Source organism: Martes martes, assembly GCF_963455335.1.
Source record: "Martes martes genome assembly, chromosome: 8".
Lineage (NCBI taxonomy): Eukaryota > Metazoa > Chordata > Mammalia > Carnivora > Mustelidae > Martes > Martes martes.
Genome location: NC_137895.1, coordinates 25,687,292 through 25,708,581, shown reverse-complemented (window position 1 = coordinate 25,708,581; position 21,290 = coordinate 25,687,292). Strand labels below are relative to the sequence as shown.

Here is a 21,290-nt window from a genome sequence, read left to right as displayed (position 1 = left end):
AAGAGTCCCTTAAGAATATAAAAAAACCAATATAGAATAAATCTAGCCATAAATAGGATGAATAATCTTATAGGTTATATAAAGCCAGATTACATTACAGACTGAGAGAAATACTATTCATAGGCTCCCTAAGATCTGTTTCTAGACCTGAGTCTTCAGAAGAAATTTTTATTCTCATAAGGGGTTTCTGAACACTGCATAAACGCCACATGCTCCATCTAAATAAGCCTTTTTTCCTTGAGACTCCTTGCTCAAAACAAAGACTCCAATCTTTAAGAGAGACCAGGTAACTTAGACACATAATGAAAGCTCTTGCAATTCTATTCCTACTTTTGACTCAAGTCAATGTTTTGAGTAAAAGATGTGCTAAGAATTTCTCTTCACCTGAAATATTTTAAGTATTTCGTTACTATAAAATCTGTAGGGGGACATAAAAGAAATATTAAGAATTTTGCACTTGGGGCACCTGGATAGAGCAGCTGGTTAAGTATCTGACTCTTGGTTTTGGCCCAGATTGTGATCTCAGGGTCATAAGATGAAGCCCGGAGTCAGGCCCTGCGCTCAGCACAGAATCTGCTTGAGATTCTCTCTCCCTCTACCCCTCCTGCTCATGCTCTCTTTCTCTAAAATAAGTAAGTAAATCTTTAAAAAAAAAAAAAAAAAAGGAATTTCACACTTAATATAAATTTCTATTTCTGAGGACTTTTGAGATAAAAGAAACCTGTAAGACTTTTGTCTGTTACTTTCATTTTGAAGCTGTAATCGTCCTAGCGCAATAATGAACATTTCTACTGATAGTTATTCATATATGAGGACACACAAAATGGAGGCTATCCTGGTCACAAATCTAAACCCAAGGCAGCAAACACTTACAGGAAACACCTGTCAAGGGAACCTAACATACACCAATCACAATCCTCAACTCCACTTTAACTAGCTCACCTTACCCTAAGAAGCAGGACCCACTAGCCTTATAAGGAAATCTTCAAGCTCCTAGTCAATAAGGCCCTTTCCATATTGCTGCTTCTAATGTTTTCTAAAACTCACTCTTGCCCAAAATCCCTCAGCAAGACTGCTCTCCTGATCTATGGATTGTTTTCCCTTGAATAAAGCCGTCAAATTTGTTACTAAACTGTTTTAGCTGTCACTTGACACTATCAAATAGTGGATCATTTATATTTTTAAAAAAGCAACTTGTAATAGGGAATATTTAAGACCAGATCAATTAACCAAAGTAATGGCGGAGATGAAGAAAAAGAAAAAAATATTAAAAGCTAAAAAAAATTTAAGCTTTAAATTAATTGCACTAAACACACCTTATCTGGTGTCATCAGCACAGTTGACTCAGTTTTTATTCCAGACTGGTGAATATTCACAAACATTCCTGAATCTAACAGTCCTGCTGACCTGTAACAAACAAGTACACATTTAGTTTCACTGGGAAGAAAAACAAAGCACCAGCTACTTAATGTATGTTTTGCTTGTTTGTACTATACCTTGCAGTTTCACTATCTGTTACAAAAGTTGGAGTTGCAGCTAATGGACTTCGAAGGTCTTTTCGGATGTAGATTTTTTCTGTTGAAGCGGCACAGTTGGAAGATTTTTCTCGTGATACTTCAATAGGTTTTCTTTCACACTGAACAGCTACAAAAATGCATGAAGCTATTACATCACAGTGCGGAATGTATAGGCAATTATAAATGTAACCATTAAGTCAGCAAGGTTGTTCATGGGAGACAGTTACCATAACTGAACTCTAAAGATAATCCTTAATCTTTAGAAATTATTTCCAACTTCAACAAAGTTGCTTTGGAATAGTAATCTGCACCCCTTGTTCTCTTTTGTCTCCCTGACCCAGCTGTGGTAGAAATGTAGAGAACTTATTTTTTAAAAGCTCACCATCAAGAAGGAAAAGCTGAAGATAGGAGTCTCTTACCTATCTATGTGAGAGTTAAAAAAAATAATATCAGACCAACTGAAAATAATACTAATAGCCACAAAAAGCTAAACCTTTTCTAGTTAAGGGCAGAGAGATTTCTGAGAAGTAATTCAACTGTTTATAATCTCCATTTATAAAATACAGGTAGTATATTTCACTTATTTTATAGGATTTTATTTCATGATACATAGGATAGTATAGTTTAGTTGTTAAATATACATTTTCTGAGAAAAAAAAAAAAAAAAAAAAAAACCTTCCAAGATTCAGATCTGAGTTCTGCCACTTAATAGTTATGTGACCCTGGGCAAGTTACTCAATCTGTTTACTCAAATGTAAAATGGGTAAGAGTAGTACCTACTGCACGGTATTTTGCTATGAGAAGAAATAAGTTAATTCCTATGCTATACACAGAGTTAGGTATGGTGAGAACTCAATCAATATTAGCTACCCAACTTATCACCTTAGTAGTTTAATCAAAAACTAAACTGTTATCTAGTTAGGTGGGTTTTTAAAAACCCCATGTTCAAACATATATACATGCATAGCATATGGACAATAAATATATTGTTGAATGAATAAAAATACATGCATATGCATACATTTCTAATCTGTTAATTGGAATACTGTAAATTAAAAAGCACACATATTCACATATTGTGTTAACTGTGACATATTTCTAGAGGCTGGCTGAATTCTTAAAATTATGTTCTCCTTTAAAGCTAATACATACAATCTTGTCTCATTCCAAATGCAATACATCTCTGTAACCTGCAGTATTGACAGCGGTTTCGATGGTGTTTATTGATAATACAGTCCTTTGATCCTCGACATGAATAAACTAAATTTTTTCGGATGCTTCTTTTAAAAAATCCTTTGCAGCCTTCACAGGTTACTGCTCCATAGTGACGCCCTAGAGACAAGATGTTTAAGAAAACAAAAGTCATGTATTTTTGAACAGAAATGGAAATAAGCCCATTTCTTCCCTTTAAGTAACAACAATATATGTAATGAAATCATTTTTGAGTCTGTGACATGGAAAAATTTTTTAGGAGTTACTAAGCAGAGAATGAAACAACCATATTCTTTGATAAATATATTAAATAGTATGAATTTTTAATTCTGTAAAGTAACCTTAACAATGATATGGAAAATTTTGGAAAGAGGAAAAGCAAAACCACCCATAACACCATAAGTAAAAACTATTTTCACTTCTGAGATCACTTATAAATTATAATTCTTGTACATTATATAAGGATATTTTATTCTGAAAACTCTGCTTGAAAAAAAGATACATCAATTAGTATTTGAGCTACAGTATTCTCTTTTTGGGGGAGGGTGTGGGTGAGGAAGGATAGAGGGAGGAGGAGAGAAAGAATCTTAAGCATGCTACATGCTCTGTACAGAGCCTCTATGGGGCTTGATCTCACAACCCTGAGATCATGACCTAAGCTGAAATCAAGGGTCAGACATTTAATCAACTGAGCCTCCCAGGTACCCCTATAGTAATCTCTTCTCACCGTGGGTTCCACTTTTTAAGTTTCTGGAGAAATCTGTCACACTTTGATTAACCTACCACTTCACAGGCCATTTCTTTGATAAACATCTATTAAATTGAACATACTCTGGGAAAAGCTGTAGTGGAGATTGTTGCAATGAAGCTATGGAAAAGATTAAAGATTATATATGAGTGAACACAGGTGCTTTCCTGTCATAAAATAACAATGACCATAACTAAAATGACATAAACCTGAGTACTAGTAATAGTACTTGGAGAAATGCTGCTCAGCTATGCACAGCATTAAAGAGTAATCAGAGCTTTTCCATCTCAATTTTATATACGTGGACTAGCAACAGGGCTCAGCAGGTAAGTTAGCAACAATGTTATGTATTAATAAGGACACAACTCATTTTTAAGCAATTCCTTTGACAAAACTGACTTTATTTTCAAGAAAAATTTCCACATATTCAGTTTACATTTAAAAAGCAAAATTCGGGGTGCGTGGGTGGCTCAGTCGGTTAGGCAGCTGACTTTGGCTCAGGTCATGATCCTAGGGTCTGGGATCAAGCCCTGCATCAGTCTCCCCACTCAGGGGAGAGCCTGCTTCTCCCTCTCCCTCTGCCTGTCACTCTGTCTGCTTGTGTTCTCTATTTCTCTACCAAATAAATAAATAAAATCTTTTTTAAAAATTTAAAAAAAAAAAAAGCAAAAGTCTTTGGGGGACCTAGGTGGCACAGTTGGTTAAGTCCTTGACTCTTGGTTTTGGATCGGATCATGATCTCAGGGTCATGAAACTGAGCCTTGTGTGGGGGCTCCAAGCTCAGTGTGGAGTCTGCTTAAGTTTTTCTCCCTCTCTCTCTCTGCCACCCTAATAAATAGGCAAATCTTTTTTTTACTGTTTTTCACAATTCTTCAAAATATGCATTTTTATGTCATTGGAAGAGCAAATTAAATTGGATTCAAGTAAAATAAAACTTTAGATGAATAAAAAGCTTTGGGGAAAAATCAGTTAAATTTTATAGGCTTCAAATATGAATCATAAAAACAACATGCTCTTTTCTTTTTACTTTCAGAAGAAGAAACACGGTAGTATGGTAGTTATTTTAACAACACAACACACATAGAAGGTTATTTTTAAAATGTTACCTGATGCTTTGTCTCCACATACTACACAAAGATCAAAAACCTTATTTGGTCCTTGGTCCGGGGAAGAATTATCTGTTAAGAGCTAAAGAAAACCCCCCAAAACAAAAAAACCCAGAACAATAATTTGTTAATAATGCTTTTAAATAAAATGTAAAAGAAAAGTCAGTCTTAATTATTGTTTTCTTTAAGTTATTCTGAGACTTTGAACTCTATTATGCATATATCAATTAAACTATTAATTTTCTTTATATATAAAGAAAAATTTCAATGTTATTAGAAACAAAGGTAGGAAAAATGCCTTTTAAATTTGTTCCATAACAATCTCATTAAACACTGTTAAACACTCAAATACATGAGTATTTAATGTATCTTACCTATTAAGCATTTATTATTCATTATTCATTCAACATATCAAATTACTGCAGCAATTATCAGCCCTATCATGACATGTCATTAAACAGCTCAGAATTTTTCCACATGGAAAAATAATCTATAAAATCATAGAAAGATAATTGAATTTTTAAAATAGAACAGTTAAAATTTTTTTGAGTTATTTACTTATAATTATGGAAATGATTGATAAATATTCCATCAATGAGTTATCTAAGATTTGGATCAGGTGTAAACACTGACAGCCTGGGCTACAGAGTCTCATAAACAGTAGCAGGTTAGTGGAACTGGGTAGAGAGGCCTTGGGCAAATTACAAACTCTCTTAAATTATATAAAGAGCTAATCACTTAGTTGCAGCTAATAGATTGCTGTAAAAAAGTACTAGTTTTTTCTTTTATCTTCTAAACTTTTAATCATTTTTTCCCCCCAATCTTTTGAAACATGAAGAGATTACTTCAATCCCCAAAATGTGATAGGGCATTCACCATATAGCCTCCTGGCTTTAAAACAACCCACACACTAATCCTCCACTTTGACTCTTTTTCATCTCTTAGGGGTGTGAATGCCTTCAGGAGTAATTCTGATTTAAAAAACTTCAAACAGTCCTTAAAATAGCCGTCCCTTGCTATGTTATAATGGCATAATTTCTTATCTCATCATAAAAATTTAGTTTTTAATAGAAACTTTAAAAAAAATAGCTGTCCTTTGAAAGCATCTATGAAAGGTATCACTCTTTTTCTTAACAGTGCATCTATTGTGAATGGTGCTAGTCTTTTATCTGCTATTATTCCTAAGGGTAGAAGAAATATTGATTAAGAGACTTGACCACATCCTTTAGGTCACTAGATCAGAAATCCAATCTTCTTGGCCCAGGGGAATTTTATCCTATACCTATTTGTTTCTTTGCCCTGAGGGGTGATCCATAAAGTAGGCAAATTACCAATATTATCTTTTTTTCTGGAACAGATAAATTTTTTTAAAAGAACAACTTTACAGTGGAGAAATTTGATACATACTACTTCACCCAGGTGGTGAAGATCAGTGTCACCAGTTATAAAACATGATGATAGTAAGTACACTTGATATGATGTGATGAAAATGGCACTTAACCTCTGTGATCCTGCTCACCAAAACCAACAATCCCAGTCTAATCATGAGAAAAACAGTAGTCAAAATCCCATAGCAGGGCCATCTACAATATACCTGACCAGTAAACCTCAAAATCGTCAAGGTCATCAAATACAAGGAAAGTCTGAGAAACTGTCACTGCTAACAGGAATCTAAGAAGACATGATGACTAAATGTAATATGGTATCCTGGAACCAAAAAGAATATTAGGTAAAAATCAGGGAAAGAAAAAAAAATCAGGGAAAGCTAAAAACATCTATGGATTTTAGTAAATAATATATCAAAATCAGCTCACTAATCATAATAAAGGTATCATATTAATATAAAATGTTAATAGGAGAAACTGTTGAGAGGTTATATGGAGACTGTACTAACAGTTCAATATTTCTGTAACTACACAACTTTTTAAATCGAATCTGTTGATAAAAAGAACTTAAGGTAGTCATGATGTTATAAATTTTTTTAGTGACTTCTGCCTTGTTGATAAAGTAACTTCATATAATCCCATCCACTTTTTACCTTAGGTGTTTCTAAAAATAATACAAATGATGCAATTAGAAGAATAACAAAATCTATCAGGATATAAAGGGAAAATTTTGTATTTTATGAACTAGTTCTTCAATCCTAAAAGGAATTTTCTTCGATCAGATTTTCATCACAAAACAGAGAATTCAATTTTAAGTGGGAACTCCACCAAAGAGTCCCCAAAGGCAAACTTAAAGGTTTGTTGGATTTGTGTTCAATCACAGGAACCAGCAGTGAAAATATCTACATAATCACAGGCACGCAGCATGTATAAGCCTTAACTCTTCGAAAAATATATAACTAGCAAAAATTTAAATGATGTGAAAAAAAATTAAAATGATGTGAAGTTAATCTAGATGACTGACTGACTTCTAGTGTTAAAGCAGACAGTGGGGACAAAACGGTCTGCTACATGAAGGAAGATACAGATGACAACCAAGGAGGCAACTGTCGAAGACGCAGCCATAATACTGACTTCTTGATCTGGCAGCTTCTTGTTGCCTAGGCAGTATGGTCTTGGAAAGTGCTGCTACCATGAAGAGGTTTTTAATTTGGCAGTTTCCTAACCACGCAGAAGCAGCAGGCCTCTTAGAAGCCAGTTCTGCAGCACCTCTAAGTGGTTATTCTTGGAAACCTGAACTGGAGCTGTATCTTCCCAACAATTCTGTGAATTCCCTATACCCTTTATGAAACCCCTTCCTGGACAAACTAACCAGAGTAGATCTTATTATCTGAAACTAACAACTCCCTCCCACCGAATATATGGATGTGAGGGTGCGTGAGAAAGAGTACCATGGCATATAGGAAAGGGCAGTCACCACAGATAATCTGCATAGCACATAATTTTATGCAACTTTTCCTACGGACCAGGTAGGACATAAAGTCTTAACATCACTTATACTTATGACGTGCTTTTTAATTCTTTCAAGTGTAAGATGAAAAGACACTCTAAAGTTATTTACCTGGAGATGTTGTGCAGACAGATCAGGAGTTGTAAAAAATAACTGATTAACACCTGCTGCATCTGGAGTAGTGAGGAAAACTTTCCCTGGAGTGGAATCTTGCCTGGCCAGAATGACTTTGCTTGGGGTAGAGCCATCGTGATTTGTCAGAATGAACTGCTTGCCTTGTGTGTTATGATCAAGTGCCGTCACGATCTGGATTTTCTGGCCAGTTTGCTGCTCAGTAACAATCTAACACAATCATGTCAAATTAGTAATCAATTCAACTTATCTTTTTTTTTTCTCTAAGGGCACAATTTTCTCCTACTTTCAGACAAAGCTAGGAAAGCATACCATTACATATATAGTCAATTCAATACACATACATACATACCTTTTAAACTAGCAATTCTACTCCCACAAAATCCCATCCTATAGAAAAACAAATGTGCAAATAAAGGTACAATAGTAAAAACATTTGGACCTTACTATTTTGATTTCTTCCTTCCCCTTCCCTCCCACCTTCCATTTAGAAAAATGTTTACTGGGTACATTCCATTTGCCAAGCATTGTTTGTTCTGGGTCCTGGAATATAGCAATAAACAAAACAAAACCTTTGTTCTCATAAAGCTTTTATTTTATTGAGGAAAGGCAGATAAAAAACAAATAAGCAAATAATATTGTCAGATGGAATCAAGTGCTACAAAGAAAAAATAAAGCAGGGTAGAGCTGGTGAGAGTCACTAATGGAACAAAAGCCATGAGGAGATGGCTTTTGCACAGACCTGAGTGACGCAGCAGACAAAGCTTAGGGCTAGCGAGAGGAAGTTCATCCTCTACCTGGGATATAGGTAGAGGCCATGGGGCAGGAAGATATGTGAGGAAGCTATGTGTCTCACATATGTGAGGCAAGAGGCACTTCAAGAGAGCTATGTGGCAGAAGGGATTATGGTAAAAGATGGGGTCCGAGCGCCAGCAGGAGCCACATGGCCTGTGTAAGGACTACAAAATCTGGATTTCCTCCTGTGTGAAATGAAGATCCACTGGAAGATCACAGAGCAGAGTGGCAAGATCTTTTTCAAAAAGGGTAATTCTAGATTTAGTTTCATAGACTAGCCTGTGATATTCAAGAGAAGCATTAAGGGGGACCAGAAAGAATGCTACTGCTCACACACTGGCAGTATCTGGGAATTACATTTGGGCAGAGATGCCAGCAGGGTACAGGGTAGTGGCCATGCTAGAAGAGAAAGATGATTGGATTTGGGATAGTTTATGAAGGGATATGCGACAAGATACGCTGATGGACTAGATGTGGAATATAAGGAGAGAAAAGTCAAGGATGACTACCAAATTTTGCTCTGAGCAACTGGGAGGACAGGATTGCTCTCTACTGAGTTGGAGGAGCCTGGGGAAGAGCAAATTCATGAATTAGAGAACTGGCCCAGCGCTGAGGGCTTTTGTTGTTGTTGAGCAAATATTTTGCAGAGAAAACTCATTACGCTAATTTAATCCCTTGGTTCAAATTCAAAATTGCAAAATTGGTTTGTTTCCAACTTTTTTCCATTTCCCTAAAATTATTTTCAAGATTCTTTTCTATGCAAAATTTACAATGAAGTTCTGAATTACTTATCAGTTTTTGTCTAGAATAGAACTGCAACAATTATAGCTGCTGCCAATTTGAATTTTCTTTGTTGACCCCTGTTGCCAACATGTCCTCCTTTTCTGGGTGTACTTTTCACTGCTGTCAATCTTATTTTACATAGGTTATCTCCACCACCATCTTCCCTAACAATTTTCCATTTTACCTTTAAGATGTGAATTTGAATCAGTTCATAACAAATTTTACCATGTAACTCTTAAGCTGTTGTAGGCTTCACTTCACTGTGGATTATTTCTATCAATAATATTACCATGAAGTAAACACAATTCTAATGGCTAACAAACTTATTTCTTAAAGAGCTTTAGGTGCATGTACCGTGTGGTAGTTCTTTGACAGCACATTCAAACTTGATAAGTGGTAGCTTTTTAAAGGCTAGCTGCAATGTGAAATCAGAAATTATACTAAAATCCACTGATCTATCCTGCAATTTGAATGAATACTTCACTTGTCAGTGGTTTTGTAATATCACACTGGCCCACTGAATGATGTACACCTTTTATATATTGACATGTTTCATCATAAAATATCATTACATGGCAGGTAGCCCCTGGAAAAATAAAGGGAAAATAACATTTCAGTATTATTATGAAAATGGCTTTGACCTTGCTGACTCTCTGAAAAGAGTCACTAGATGACACTTTGAAAACCTCTGGATTACGGTACCTCTTACTAAGGAATAGGGCATAATTCTTCCAGGTCTCGTCACCCTTCCACAACTCTTCATTAGCTGTTTTTCTTCTGCACTCCCATAACACTCCATATAGTCATCTATTATAGCCCTTACCACTGTGGGATGATTCGACTATTCCCCACTAGATTTAAAGCTACCTTAAAGTTGAGAATATCTTTTATTTCTGTACCTTCAGAACCTAGCATATACATTTGATTTATTTACTTAAAAAAATTTTTTTTTAAAGATTTTATTTATTTACTTGGCAGAGATCACAGTAGGCAGAGGCAGGCGGGGAGGGGGGGCAGGGGGGAGCAGGCTCCCCGCAGAGAGCCTGATGCGGGGCTCGATCCCAAGACCCCGGAGCCATAACCTGAGCCAAAGGCAGAGGCTTTAACCCACTGAGCCACCCAGGCGCCCCTATTTACTTACTTTAAAAAATATTTTATTTATTTGTGAGAGAGAGAGACAGCATGTGCGAGAGCACAAGTAGTATAGAGGGAGAAGCAGGTTGCCCATCGAGCAGGGAGCCTGACATGGGACTCAATCCCAGGATCCTGGGATCATAGCCTGGGCCGAAGATAGATGCTTAACTGACTGAGCCACGAGGGCACCCGTATACATTTGATTTAAATAAGTTTCATGGATCTGCAAATGAACTGTAAATCAAACATACCTCTCCCATCTGTTGTTCAATAATTTGATGTGCAATTTCTTCTATGGTTGCCATGTTCTAATTGCCAAAAAGTCCTGCCAGAATAAAAAGATGCCTTTTCACAATTATACTCATGAAACATATTTACTGAAGAATTTACAAATGAAAACACATGATAGCTAAGATTTATTTCAAAATAATCCAGTTGGGGTAGGCGGTGGAAGGATGGAATAAACAAAACAAGACTGGCCATGCACTGACAATTACTGAAAACTGGTGAAGTTTATACAGGGGCTCATGAAATTATTCTCTCTGCTTTTATGTATTTTGAAAAGATCTATTAAAAAAATGATTCAAGACCAAAAAATTTTACTTTTCAAAGACTAGACTGAAAAGCAGTGGCTTCATCCTCTCTGGAACCAACTGAGGAAACAGAGCTGCTCCCTGGGCCTGTGTCCTCTGGGCTGCCACTCCCATGAATTGCAGGGAAGGCAGTAAGATTTCTGAGAATTCTGTATCAGCAGAAATGTTGCCAGCTTGGACTGAAGGGGCTGTAGATCGGATGAAATGGAGAAAAACCGCTGGACTTGTGTGATTCTTCTAGATGGGCCGGTAGAGCTATTCGGTTTCAAACATTTGTTATCCTTCCAGGAAGGGGAGAAAGATTCAAAGATGGGTCACAGGCCCAACTAAGCCATCCAGGTGCCCCTTTATTATTATTATTTTAAGACTGATTTATTATTTGAGAAAGAGCGTGCCCATGCGGGGGGGGGGGGGCGCAGGGGGAGAGAATCTTCAAGCAGGTTCCCTGCTGAGCACCGAGTACAAAGCATCATGCAGGGCTCGATCCCACGACTCATGAGATCAGGACCTGAGCTGAAACCAGAGTCCAACTAAGTGAGCCACCCAGGTGCCTCTAATGTTTATTATTTTCATCAACATTCTGTTCATGAAGCTATCTGTGTATCTCTAAGATAACAGAAGCTTTTCTACTGTTCCCTTTTCTTTCTGGATCCTCACCCAAATTGCTTTTGGCACCTCTATTTCTACCAACAATCTCTTCAAGGCAATCTAGGCTTTTTGTAGCATGCATCTCAAAACTCTGCCAGCCTCTATTTATCTCCTAGTTCCAAATTTTTAGCCATTTGTTACAGCAGCACCCTACTTCCCAGTACCAAAAATCTGTATTGGTTTGCTGGGGCTGACATAACAAAGGCTAACAGGACTACTTCTGGCTAGATAATTCAAACAATAAAAATTAATTTTCTCACAAGGGCGCTGGGGTGGCTCGGCTGACCGACTGACTCTTCGTTTCTGCTCAGGTGTGATCTCAGAGTCCTGAGAGAGCACCATGCTCAGCTCAGAGTCTCCTGGAGATTCATTCCCTCTGCCCCTATCTCCCTGCCCCTCCCACCTGAGCTCGCACGCACTCTCTGAAATAAATAAATCTTCAAAAAAATTTAAATTTTCTCACAATTCTGGAGGCTAGAACTCTGAGACAAGCTGTCAGAAGGGTTGGTTTCTGAGATCTATCTCCTTTGCTTGTAGACGGCTGCCTTCTTTTTGTCTCTTCATATCTTCCCTCTGTTTGCGCCTGTGTTGTAATCCCTTTTAATAGGGATAACAGTCATATTGGATTGGGGCCTAACCTAATGACCTAATTTTAACTCAATTACCTCTTTAAAGGCCTGTCAAATACAGTCACACTCTGAGGTACCGGGGGCCAGGACTTCAATATGAATTTTGGAGAGAGTAGGAGAATATTCAGCCCATAATACTTAGGTACAAACCTAGTAAGAAACATGCATGATATATGTAAGGAAAGCTTTAAAATGCTACCTACAGAGAAGAAAAACTACCTGACAGAACACCAAAGAAAATAATTATAGCGACTACCTCTAGGGAGAACTGGAAGTTTGGGAACAGGGCCAGAATACAGACTTATTTTTCACTGAATAAGTGTCTGTTTCTTCAAAATTTTACCTACAAGTATTACCACACATAAAAAATTAATTGTAAGTAGAAAACAAAAACCCAGTTTAAAGCAATCTTTTCCAGAAATCCTAAAATCAATGGTGTTATCAGCACATTAGAACCAAACAAGCTACTTCATAGTGAAAAATTAGGTGGATAAACCATTTATATATATTATTAATGTTTGATTACTTAAAAAGTACATGAATAGAAAAGACTGAAGTTAAATCTCAGTACTATTAAATGAGCAAAAAATTACACTAAATCAACTATCATTTTAGCAGAAGAGACCAAAGAGTATGAAGGTATTATGTGTGATGCACATATGTGCATGGTATTTATGCACGTACAGGTTCATACTAATTGTGTACTTTGTCATCAGCAATGCTACAGGTAATACAACGCTAAAGGATTTCAATGTTAATATTCTTGGAACAGTATTCCTGAGTACCGAATTTAGGGATATTCGATTTTTTTGTTTTTTGTTTTTTGGCTTCTGAAGAAAAGAGCAGGAAATGACAATGAATTCATAACTTTTGGAGTTACAAACTCTAAGCTTAGAGAATCTATCCACCCTCTTCAGAAAAACATACACATGCCTGTATTTGGTAGATTCCATTTTGTGGTCCAATACATCAATTTTCTACTTCTTTCTATTTATTTTCAGGGGGAGAGGGACACAGGGAGAGGTAGTGAAAATCTTAAGTATGCTCCATGCCCAGCACAGAGCGCAATGTGGAGCTCAGTCTCCCAATTCTGAGATTATGACCTGAGCTGAAAACAAGAGTCAGATGCTTAACTGACTGAGCCACCCAGGCACTCCTTTCTACTTCTTTGTATATAAGCCTTCTGCATTACTGCAGTAGTCTAGAGCTCTTATCTCATATTGTTTTATAGATCCATATAATTCAAACTGGTTAGCAAAAGAAAGCTTACGGAAAGTTTTTGAGATACTTACCTCAATGAGCGTATATCTAATTTGTATTGAGTGAAACAGAAATGAGAGGAAATTAGGGAACAGATTTGACCAGAAAGGCGGACTAAGAACAATTTTTGCCCTTTGGACCCCTCTCCAACCACACATAGATATGTATGGTGCACATGTTGCAGTATCAAACTATTTACCTTCTCCTACTTGTAAAGCCTGTTATGTGTCTGTAAAGCCCGTTAGGTTATCTGTCAGCTTATCAACTTAAGATTCAAGTCTAGAAAGGCACAGACACAATGATATGAAGTCAAATCTATAATCTCAATTTTATTATTACTTTTCTCATTAAACTATCAAGGAGTACAATACATATTTATATGTAAATAGATCTGTAAAATAATTAAAATACATCATATAACCTTATTCATTAATTTTTTTTTCCATTTGCAAAAAGGAGGCAAACTATCTAATCAAAAATTATGGGGTAATTGGTTAAGCGTCTGACTCCTGATTTTGGCTCAGGTCACGATCTCAAGAATGTGAGATGGAACCTGCTTAAGATTCTCTCTCTCTTGCTGCCTGCCACCACCCCCCAACTCCTCCTGCGCTCTCTCTCACTCTAAAACAATAAATTACAAATCATATCTAAATGTATTATGTTTTACTAAAATTTAGAAATTCCCAGAGAATGGTATTATTCACTCTAATAAATGAAATTATTCACTCTAATAAATGAAAGTTTTAGCAAGGGGGAAATGCTAAAAATTGGTAAAAATGAAATAGGTTATTTGGCATAAAATTAGGTATTTATGATAATGGATTCAGTCACTTTGCTTTAGTCACTAAAAGCTCAACTATGGCTAGTTTAAGCAGAAAGGCAGGGGGTGGGGAAAACAGGATACATGCTGCTAGGATCCAAGCAGAGCTGACCTTGGGAAAAACTGGAACTTGGGCTTGTGATGCTGTGAAGAATCTCCTTATCTCTATTTTCTTTCTTTCTCTCTTTCTTTCTCCCTTCCTTCCTTCCCTCCCTCCTTACCTTTCCCTCCCTCCCTCCCTCCCTCCCTTCCTTTCTTCCTTCTTTCCTATTATCTTTATTCTTATTCTCCCTATGTGGCTTATTTTCTACTTTCTAGTAAAGCACCAGGAAAGGAAAAGTAGTCTTCTCTAATCACAATTTTAAAATGTTGGTTAAGATTGATTGACCCAGCTTAGGTTACGTGCTTATCTTTGGAATTAATCGCTACACAGGTCAGGAAGAGGGAAAGGAAGGTTAATGCGATAGTAGGATTGGCAACTTCCATTTTTGGAAGGTCTATTTACCAAAAGATGGAAGACTAGCATAGACATGGCTACTGATATAATTATCATGAGGCAGGAAACCACTTCAATTTGTTTCTACTACTGATAGAATTCTTCAATCAGAAGTCGACTGAACACTAAGCTACTCAAAAAGCTTACTTCAGCACTGACTAATCTTCTGTTGTCAGATGGAGAAATTCTCAAAAAAAGAAGGGTAAAAAACCTTTTTAAATATTCTATAAGAATTCTCCTTTTGGCTACTTCCAGATCAAACTCCTTCTAATTTCTTGCTCCATGAGTTTAGTAAAAGACAAATTTAGTTTTACAGCCATACTGTTTTAAACAACCTCCACGGTTTATAGAGAATTCACAAAATAAATTAATTTTGTTGCACTTTTTTCTAAACATACCCCAATTTTTTTAAAGATGGTAAAAAGGCATAAAGAGTGAGGACAATGCAGCCTTGTAATCCTCAACATTAAAAACTTGAAACCTGGAGCCTTAAGGACTGGAAGCTATTAGACTTTCTCATGAAATAAAAAGATATTAGGGGTTATCAATTACCCTGATATATTGATAAACAGAATCATTCTGATGAGGAGAGACTACTGACTGTAGAAAAGAGTCAAATTAGTTTTGGGTTACCAGTCCAGATTTTATTCCCAGCTTTTAAGTTAAAAAATGAGGAAGCTCATGAAGTGGAATTCAGTAACAGGGTAAAGAGATACAGTTTCTACAGAAAATTAAATTTGTGCTAAGCGAAATAAGTCAACTGGAGAAAGACAATAATCATATGATCTCACTGATACGTGGAATTTAAGAAATAAGGCAAAGGATCATAGGGGAAGAGAGGAAAAAATGAAACAAGAGGAAAACTGAGAGGGAGACAGATTCTTAATCATAGGAAACAAACTGAGGGTTACCGGAGAGGCGGGGCTTGGAGGGATGGGGTAACTGGGTAACGGACCTTGGGAAGGGTATGTGTTGTAATGAGCACTCCTGGGTATTATATAAGACTGATGAATCACAGACCTGTACCCCTGAAACAAATGATACATTATGTGTTAATTGGATTTAAATTAAAAAAAAATTAAATTTAAAAGATATTATTCTTTTTTTAAAGGAATCACTCATTATTCTTAATGAAGACAATAAAATACTTTAAAATAGGCAAATAAGCATGAAACTATTTATCTTGTATTTATATGTATACATATACATATACACAGCTCAAGGACAGTGCTAATGTTGCAGGCCTCTGAACAAGGCTTATTTTCTCCCTCACCAAAATCACTTCCTCTGAGATTCTTTTAAATCAGTCATACCATAGTTTCTAATGACTTTACTACTGTCATTCATTAGCTATGCTCTAAAACCATTATTCATTGAAAATTTTGATACTGAGTATTGTCCCTTTCCTGCCACCAACATAGATGACTTCAGTGACCATGGACAATCCAACCTACAACCAATTTAGTTCCAAATTTCTTGACTTAAAAATCCAGTAATACTCACCTAATTGCAACTATAATATTTTGCTGCCAGACTGCTCTAACATATGTATTTAATATTATTTTACCTCTTAATAATCTTCAAAGCCTTCCCTTTCTCTAAAGGATTTGAGGTGTCATTTGTTAAACCTTATATTCTAGCCATACACACAACTTGTGATTCCTTGAATTTACCATGTTTCTCATGCTTCCATGTCTTTGCTAATGACTTCTCCTTCCACCATGACCATGGAATCACCAGATCAGTATGTTTTCTAACACCAAATTTAACTCCAAAAATTAGACAAAACAAGCATTCTTCACATACTGATGGAAGTCTAAATTGCTATAACCTTCTTAGAAAAGTTAATGTGTCAATGTGCATGAAGAGTCTGAAAAATGTTAACTGACATAATAATTCATTCACTATTCTACTCAACAAATACTTCTTTAGTGCTTCCTATGGGCCAGGCATTTTTCTATGTGTTAGGGATACAGCAGATAGTATTAAAACAGACTCTGCCTTGTGAAGTTTCTACTTTGGTGAGGTTTGACAGACAACAAACAAATATATGACACCAATAAATGGTGAAAAGTGGAATGGAGAAAATTAGAGCAGGGACTAGTGACAAAATGCTTGGGACAGGGAAGAAAATGCATTTAAAAAAAAAAAAACAGGTCAGAGATGGCCTTTGTGAGAAGGTGACATCTTAGCAAAGACAAAGAACACAGATTTGTACAAAAATTTTTTTCATTAAATTAATGTATGAGGAAAATGTTTAATGACAAAGAGAAAGTGTTAATGACAAACTAAAGGCAAAGATCAAGAAACAAAATTTTATTTAAACGATTTTAACTATGCAAAACACACAAGGACTAAAAACAAACATTCTCAAATGTGAAGTGACTTTTCTCGGTGAGAGTTAGAGGCTATTTACTTTTCCCTTTCTGCTTTTTGAATGGTTATGTACAGTTGTAATCAGAAAGAAAGCATTCCCTCATCTTTCGCCTACTGTATCTTCTACAACACCCTGTCCTTCGCATAGATGACCCATCTCTAATAGACTTCTAAGGAAAACAACTGTAGTTTTCAATGAACCTCTACTATTTAACAGTGCCTAGTATTCACATCTAACTTCAGTAAGCATTTACTGGAACATATTTACCAGGCACTGTGAGACTTTGCGACTTGACAGTGAACAAGGCAGAAAAGATCTTTGTTCTATAGGGTTGATATTTTAATGAGAAAACAGATTTTTAAAAATTACCATGTGCTAAAAGTTATGAAGCACACTAAGAAGGATTGATAAAGAGAAAAACAGAGAAACGGTCAAAGTTTACATAAGTAGTAATGTCTTAAGACCTCAAGTCAATCTCGTTCTACTACTTACTAAGTGTATGACACAAATGAAATGGATTCAATATAATCTACTTCAAAAAGTAAAAATTCAATGTCAGTGAAAATATCTATACCAATGGTTAAGTTTCTTTATAGGTAAGAGGTTTTTCCTGAAAGCTGAATGAACAAAGTGCTCAATAAATGAACAAAAGGAGTTCAGAACCACCACACTAGGAGGGAGGCTCTGGAAAAACCCTATACAAGAGACATCTGAGTTAGGCGTTGAAGGTTAACTATTTTCACTGGCTTGAGGGACAAAGCAAAAAACATGAGGATGCTGTCTTTACTGCTCTAGAGCTAATTAACATTCAGAAAACAAGAGTCCTACATTTTTGGCCCTGAGTTTTTTCAATTTGCCAAGATCTCATTTCTACTTATCTTCTCCACAGAAAAAAGAGAGTATGAATGGTGCTGTCCTTTTTCTGTTCAGATTCAAAATTTTAAGTCCGTGTTCTTGACATCAGAAACAGCTCATTTTTCCACCAGCCGCACTACCATCAACTGAATGTAGGCTGCTGTCATCCAAAACGTATTTTGCAAACTTTGTGTTGTGAGCCACTAACGGATCGCAAAATTAATACAGTAGGTCAGATGTTTTTTTTTTATGAAAACAGAAAAGAGCGCATCAGATATAGTGAGGGTAAGAATAGTCTCATTAAGACTTTATTTCAGTTTAATCTGTGTGAGTGTGCTGAGTCATGATGCAAAATGTATTTCCTTCCGGGGGATGCAAAATTTGAAAATATATAAATATGACATAAAAGAATGATTCTATTTTTTCCAGTACAGTGGGTCAAATATCTCTTTGAAATTGATGGTAGTTAAGGTTTCTCTCACTAGAAAACACAAATTCACATTCATTCACACTATAAATGACAATATATGCTGAATTTCAAGGGGTTCATAAAACCTCTTGCAGCCTTGAAGGTCTTCCAGTTAACCCTTCAGGTAAAATTTCAGCTACTGTTGAGTTTCCGGAACATACATTTAATATATATGACTTTGTGCACATGAAAAGCCCCTATTAGGCCAGAACCATCAAGAAGCACCAAGAAGGCAAAACCATTAGTGGTCTGCACCCTCGATACTGCAACAGTATCTCAGGGCACTTACAGAATTGAAACATCTTATTCTCTTGCTTCAGACCCATCAATGTCTCTTTAATGGTCAAAGGATAAAATTTTGATCCTTCTCCTTTTATTTTTTTTCAATATTTGTTAAACCTCTGAAACATGTCTGCCACTGCAGACAGTTTCTTTATAGTCTGACTTCATCCTTCCATTTTCTCTCTTATAGGTCCCAAGAGGGGCCTCTCTTGGGGTCAAACTGGGATGTTCTTTATCCCTCAACATACCATTCTAAGCTCTTCTTCCTTCCCTTAAATTCCACCTGACTTTTAACACTCAGTGCAAATTTTTAAAAAATCCAATCCTTTGAGGCGAGTCCAGCATTTATTGTGTATACTAAACCAATTGACTAGAATTCACTAAGAGACTTCTGTTAACTTTTAATATCATATGCAAAATTTCTGTAAAGATACATTTCCCCAGGGCTTTCACAAAAGATTTAAAGAAGTTGCAGAAGGTCCTATAAATCAGAAAAAGGTAACTATATTTATATTTTTTTAGTCTTTTCTATTCCCCAAGGGCAGGAATTATATGCTTTGTGTGGCAGAAACACAAAGTATCTGAGGAATGTCTGATGCCTTTGATTTGTGTCTCCCTCAAAACTCGTCCTAAAAGACTGAAATGCTCCTACAAAGAATATTAAATATTACATTTATATGCAATTCACCATCCACCCACCACCCCTTTTTTTTTCTTACAAGAACAGGAACATCCGTCTTCTAGATCTACATACAAGCAAAATTTCAAAACAATCATCGTGTACCATGCAACCATACAACGTTGTTCAAGAATGTCTAAATCGAAGGCCTACTGACAACATCCAGAGGAACAAAAACCCGAAAGGCTTTAATTTCCAGTCTTTTTGCCTCTCCTTTCATTTGTTTGTTTAAACAGGCCGACCTACTTAGAGAAGGCTATGAGACACCTTGGCAACATTTGTAACTCAGGAAACGATTATGTGCAGGAGTTGCAGGCAGAGTTTCTTAACAAAAGAACTACTGGAAGTTTAGACATGCCCAGGCCAGTGAGGACCCCGGGCCGTTCCATTTTTCCCAAAAGATACGGGTCCAAAGGCTGTGGCTGCTGTCGCCCTATTTGTCGCGCAAGTCAAGGGCGCTGCTCCGTCCGTCCCGTGCAGGCACGAGAGTTAGTAAGCAACCTCAGGAAGGGACGGAGGCCTCGGCTCGCGGACGCTCGAGTCCGCGGTGCGCCCCGGAGCCCGGCCGCGACGCGCGGCTCTCCAAGGCGGGGGAAGCTGCGGCGGCGGCGGCGGCGCCGAGACGGAAGCTTTTCCTGTAGGTGAAAGGTCAGAGGCGCCGCAGGAGTTGCCGGGGGAAAGGCTGCTGTGCGCGCCGTGCAGCTCGGCTGACTTGCCTCCCGCACCCCGCCACCCTCCGCGCCCCGCGCTCCGGCCCCGGCTACTGTCTCAGCCTCTCTCAGGAGCCCCACACGTTCGGCCCCGCCACTCCGGCCACTCTGCGCGCTCCCAACCCAACCCGAGCAGCCTGCCGCCGCGCCGCCATACAGGCTGGCCCTGACGGCCGCAGCCCGCAGGCTGTTGGGGAACCTGGGGGCGCATCCGTTGGCAGTTGGGAGAGACACCCCGCCCTCCGGCCCAGGCGCGGCCACCGCTGCTTTTCTCCCTCCTCGGCACTTCTTACCGGCGCTTCTCCGAAGAGCTACGTCCCGCGCCGGGCGTAGACCGGACAGTCCCGCTGTGGTGGCCGCTTGGGGTTCCGGGAAGGGACAAGTTGGAGAAAGTTCAAGGGGGTAGGGTAAAGAAAAGTGGGGGCAGGGAGCTTTCTGGGTTTGTGTATTTGGGGGGTCAGAGTTCGTGACCCCTCCCTCGGCTCTGGGGTACGTGCTCCCATCTGCGCCTGCGCATTACTGGTGGCGAAGCGGAGAGGAGGTCGTGACGTTCCCTGGGTGGAGGAATGAGAAAACCGAGCCTCTGAAGGGCCGCTGCCCCCTATCGGCTGGGAGGGAAACTGCCCCGCCAGAGCGGCCTTATCAAGAACTTAAGCCGCGCGCGCTTAGCATCCCTTGTGCCAAAGGTGGTCGGTTGTTAAAGGAAGTTTTGAGACGTTTCACATTTTAGTAATAGTAGATAACCTCATCAGTTTTGGGTAGATTGGTTTGTAACTTGTGGAAAATTGGGCTCTGTTTTAGGGTATCTCTTAAAGTTCATTAGAGGAGTTAACAAGTTGGGGTGGAACCCAATAAAATATTTAAAATTTCCTTAAATAAAACAAGCTAGGAAAATCAATCAATCAATCAATCAATCAAACAAACAAACAAACAAGCTAGGGCAGAAGCCTCCACAGTCAGGCAACGATTTACTTATCAGCTCTTGTGGGTAAACACATATAGTGGCTAAATGGAGCAAGAATTATTATCACTTAGACTATAAACTTCTTGAAGGCTGGCTTTTTTGTCCAGTGGTATATTCCCAAGCATACAGGACAATGCCTAGTGGTCTATAAAGATTCATGAAATGAAGAGGTTCATGAAATGAACA

At 37.7% G+C, this 21,290-nt stretch overlaps 1 protein-coding gene across 2 annotated transcripts in view; it reads right to left on the bottom strand.

The window, feature by feature from the left end:
- The window catches only part of NR2C1 (nuclear receptor subfamily 2 group C member 1), a 46,056-nt gene extending 25,392 nt beyond the window's left edge, over window positions 1-20,664 (bottom strand). The window contains exons 1-7 of one of the 2 annotated variants that reach the window (XM_080811427.1): window positions 20,434-20,664; window positions 10,574-10,647; window positions 7,590-7,820; window positions 4,584-4,665; window positions 2,670-2,849; window positions 1,497-1,644; window positions 1,317-1,407 (exon numbers count right to left, since the gene is read on the bottom strand). In XM_080811427.1, coding sequence (XP_080667553.1) covers window positions 1,317-1,407; window positions 1,497-1,644; window positions 2,670-2,849; window positions 4,584-4,665; window positions 7,590-7,820; window positions 10,574-10,627 — 786 coding nt within the window. In that variant the 5' untranslated portion in view covers window positions 10,628-10,647; window positions 20,434-20,664. Of the gene's footprint in view, window positions 1-1,316; window positions 1,408-1,496; window positions 1,645-2,669; window positions 2,850-4,583; window positions 4,666-7,589; window positions 7,821-10,573; window positions 10,697-20,433 lie in introns of those variants that run through there. The other variant, XM_080811428.1, reaches the window with a different exon arrangement.
- Between the last annotated feature and the right edge of the window lie 626 nt (window positions 20,665-21,290).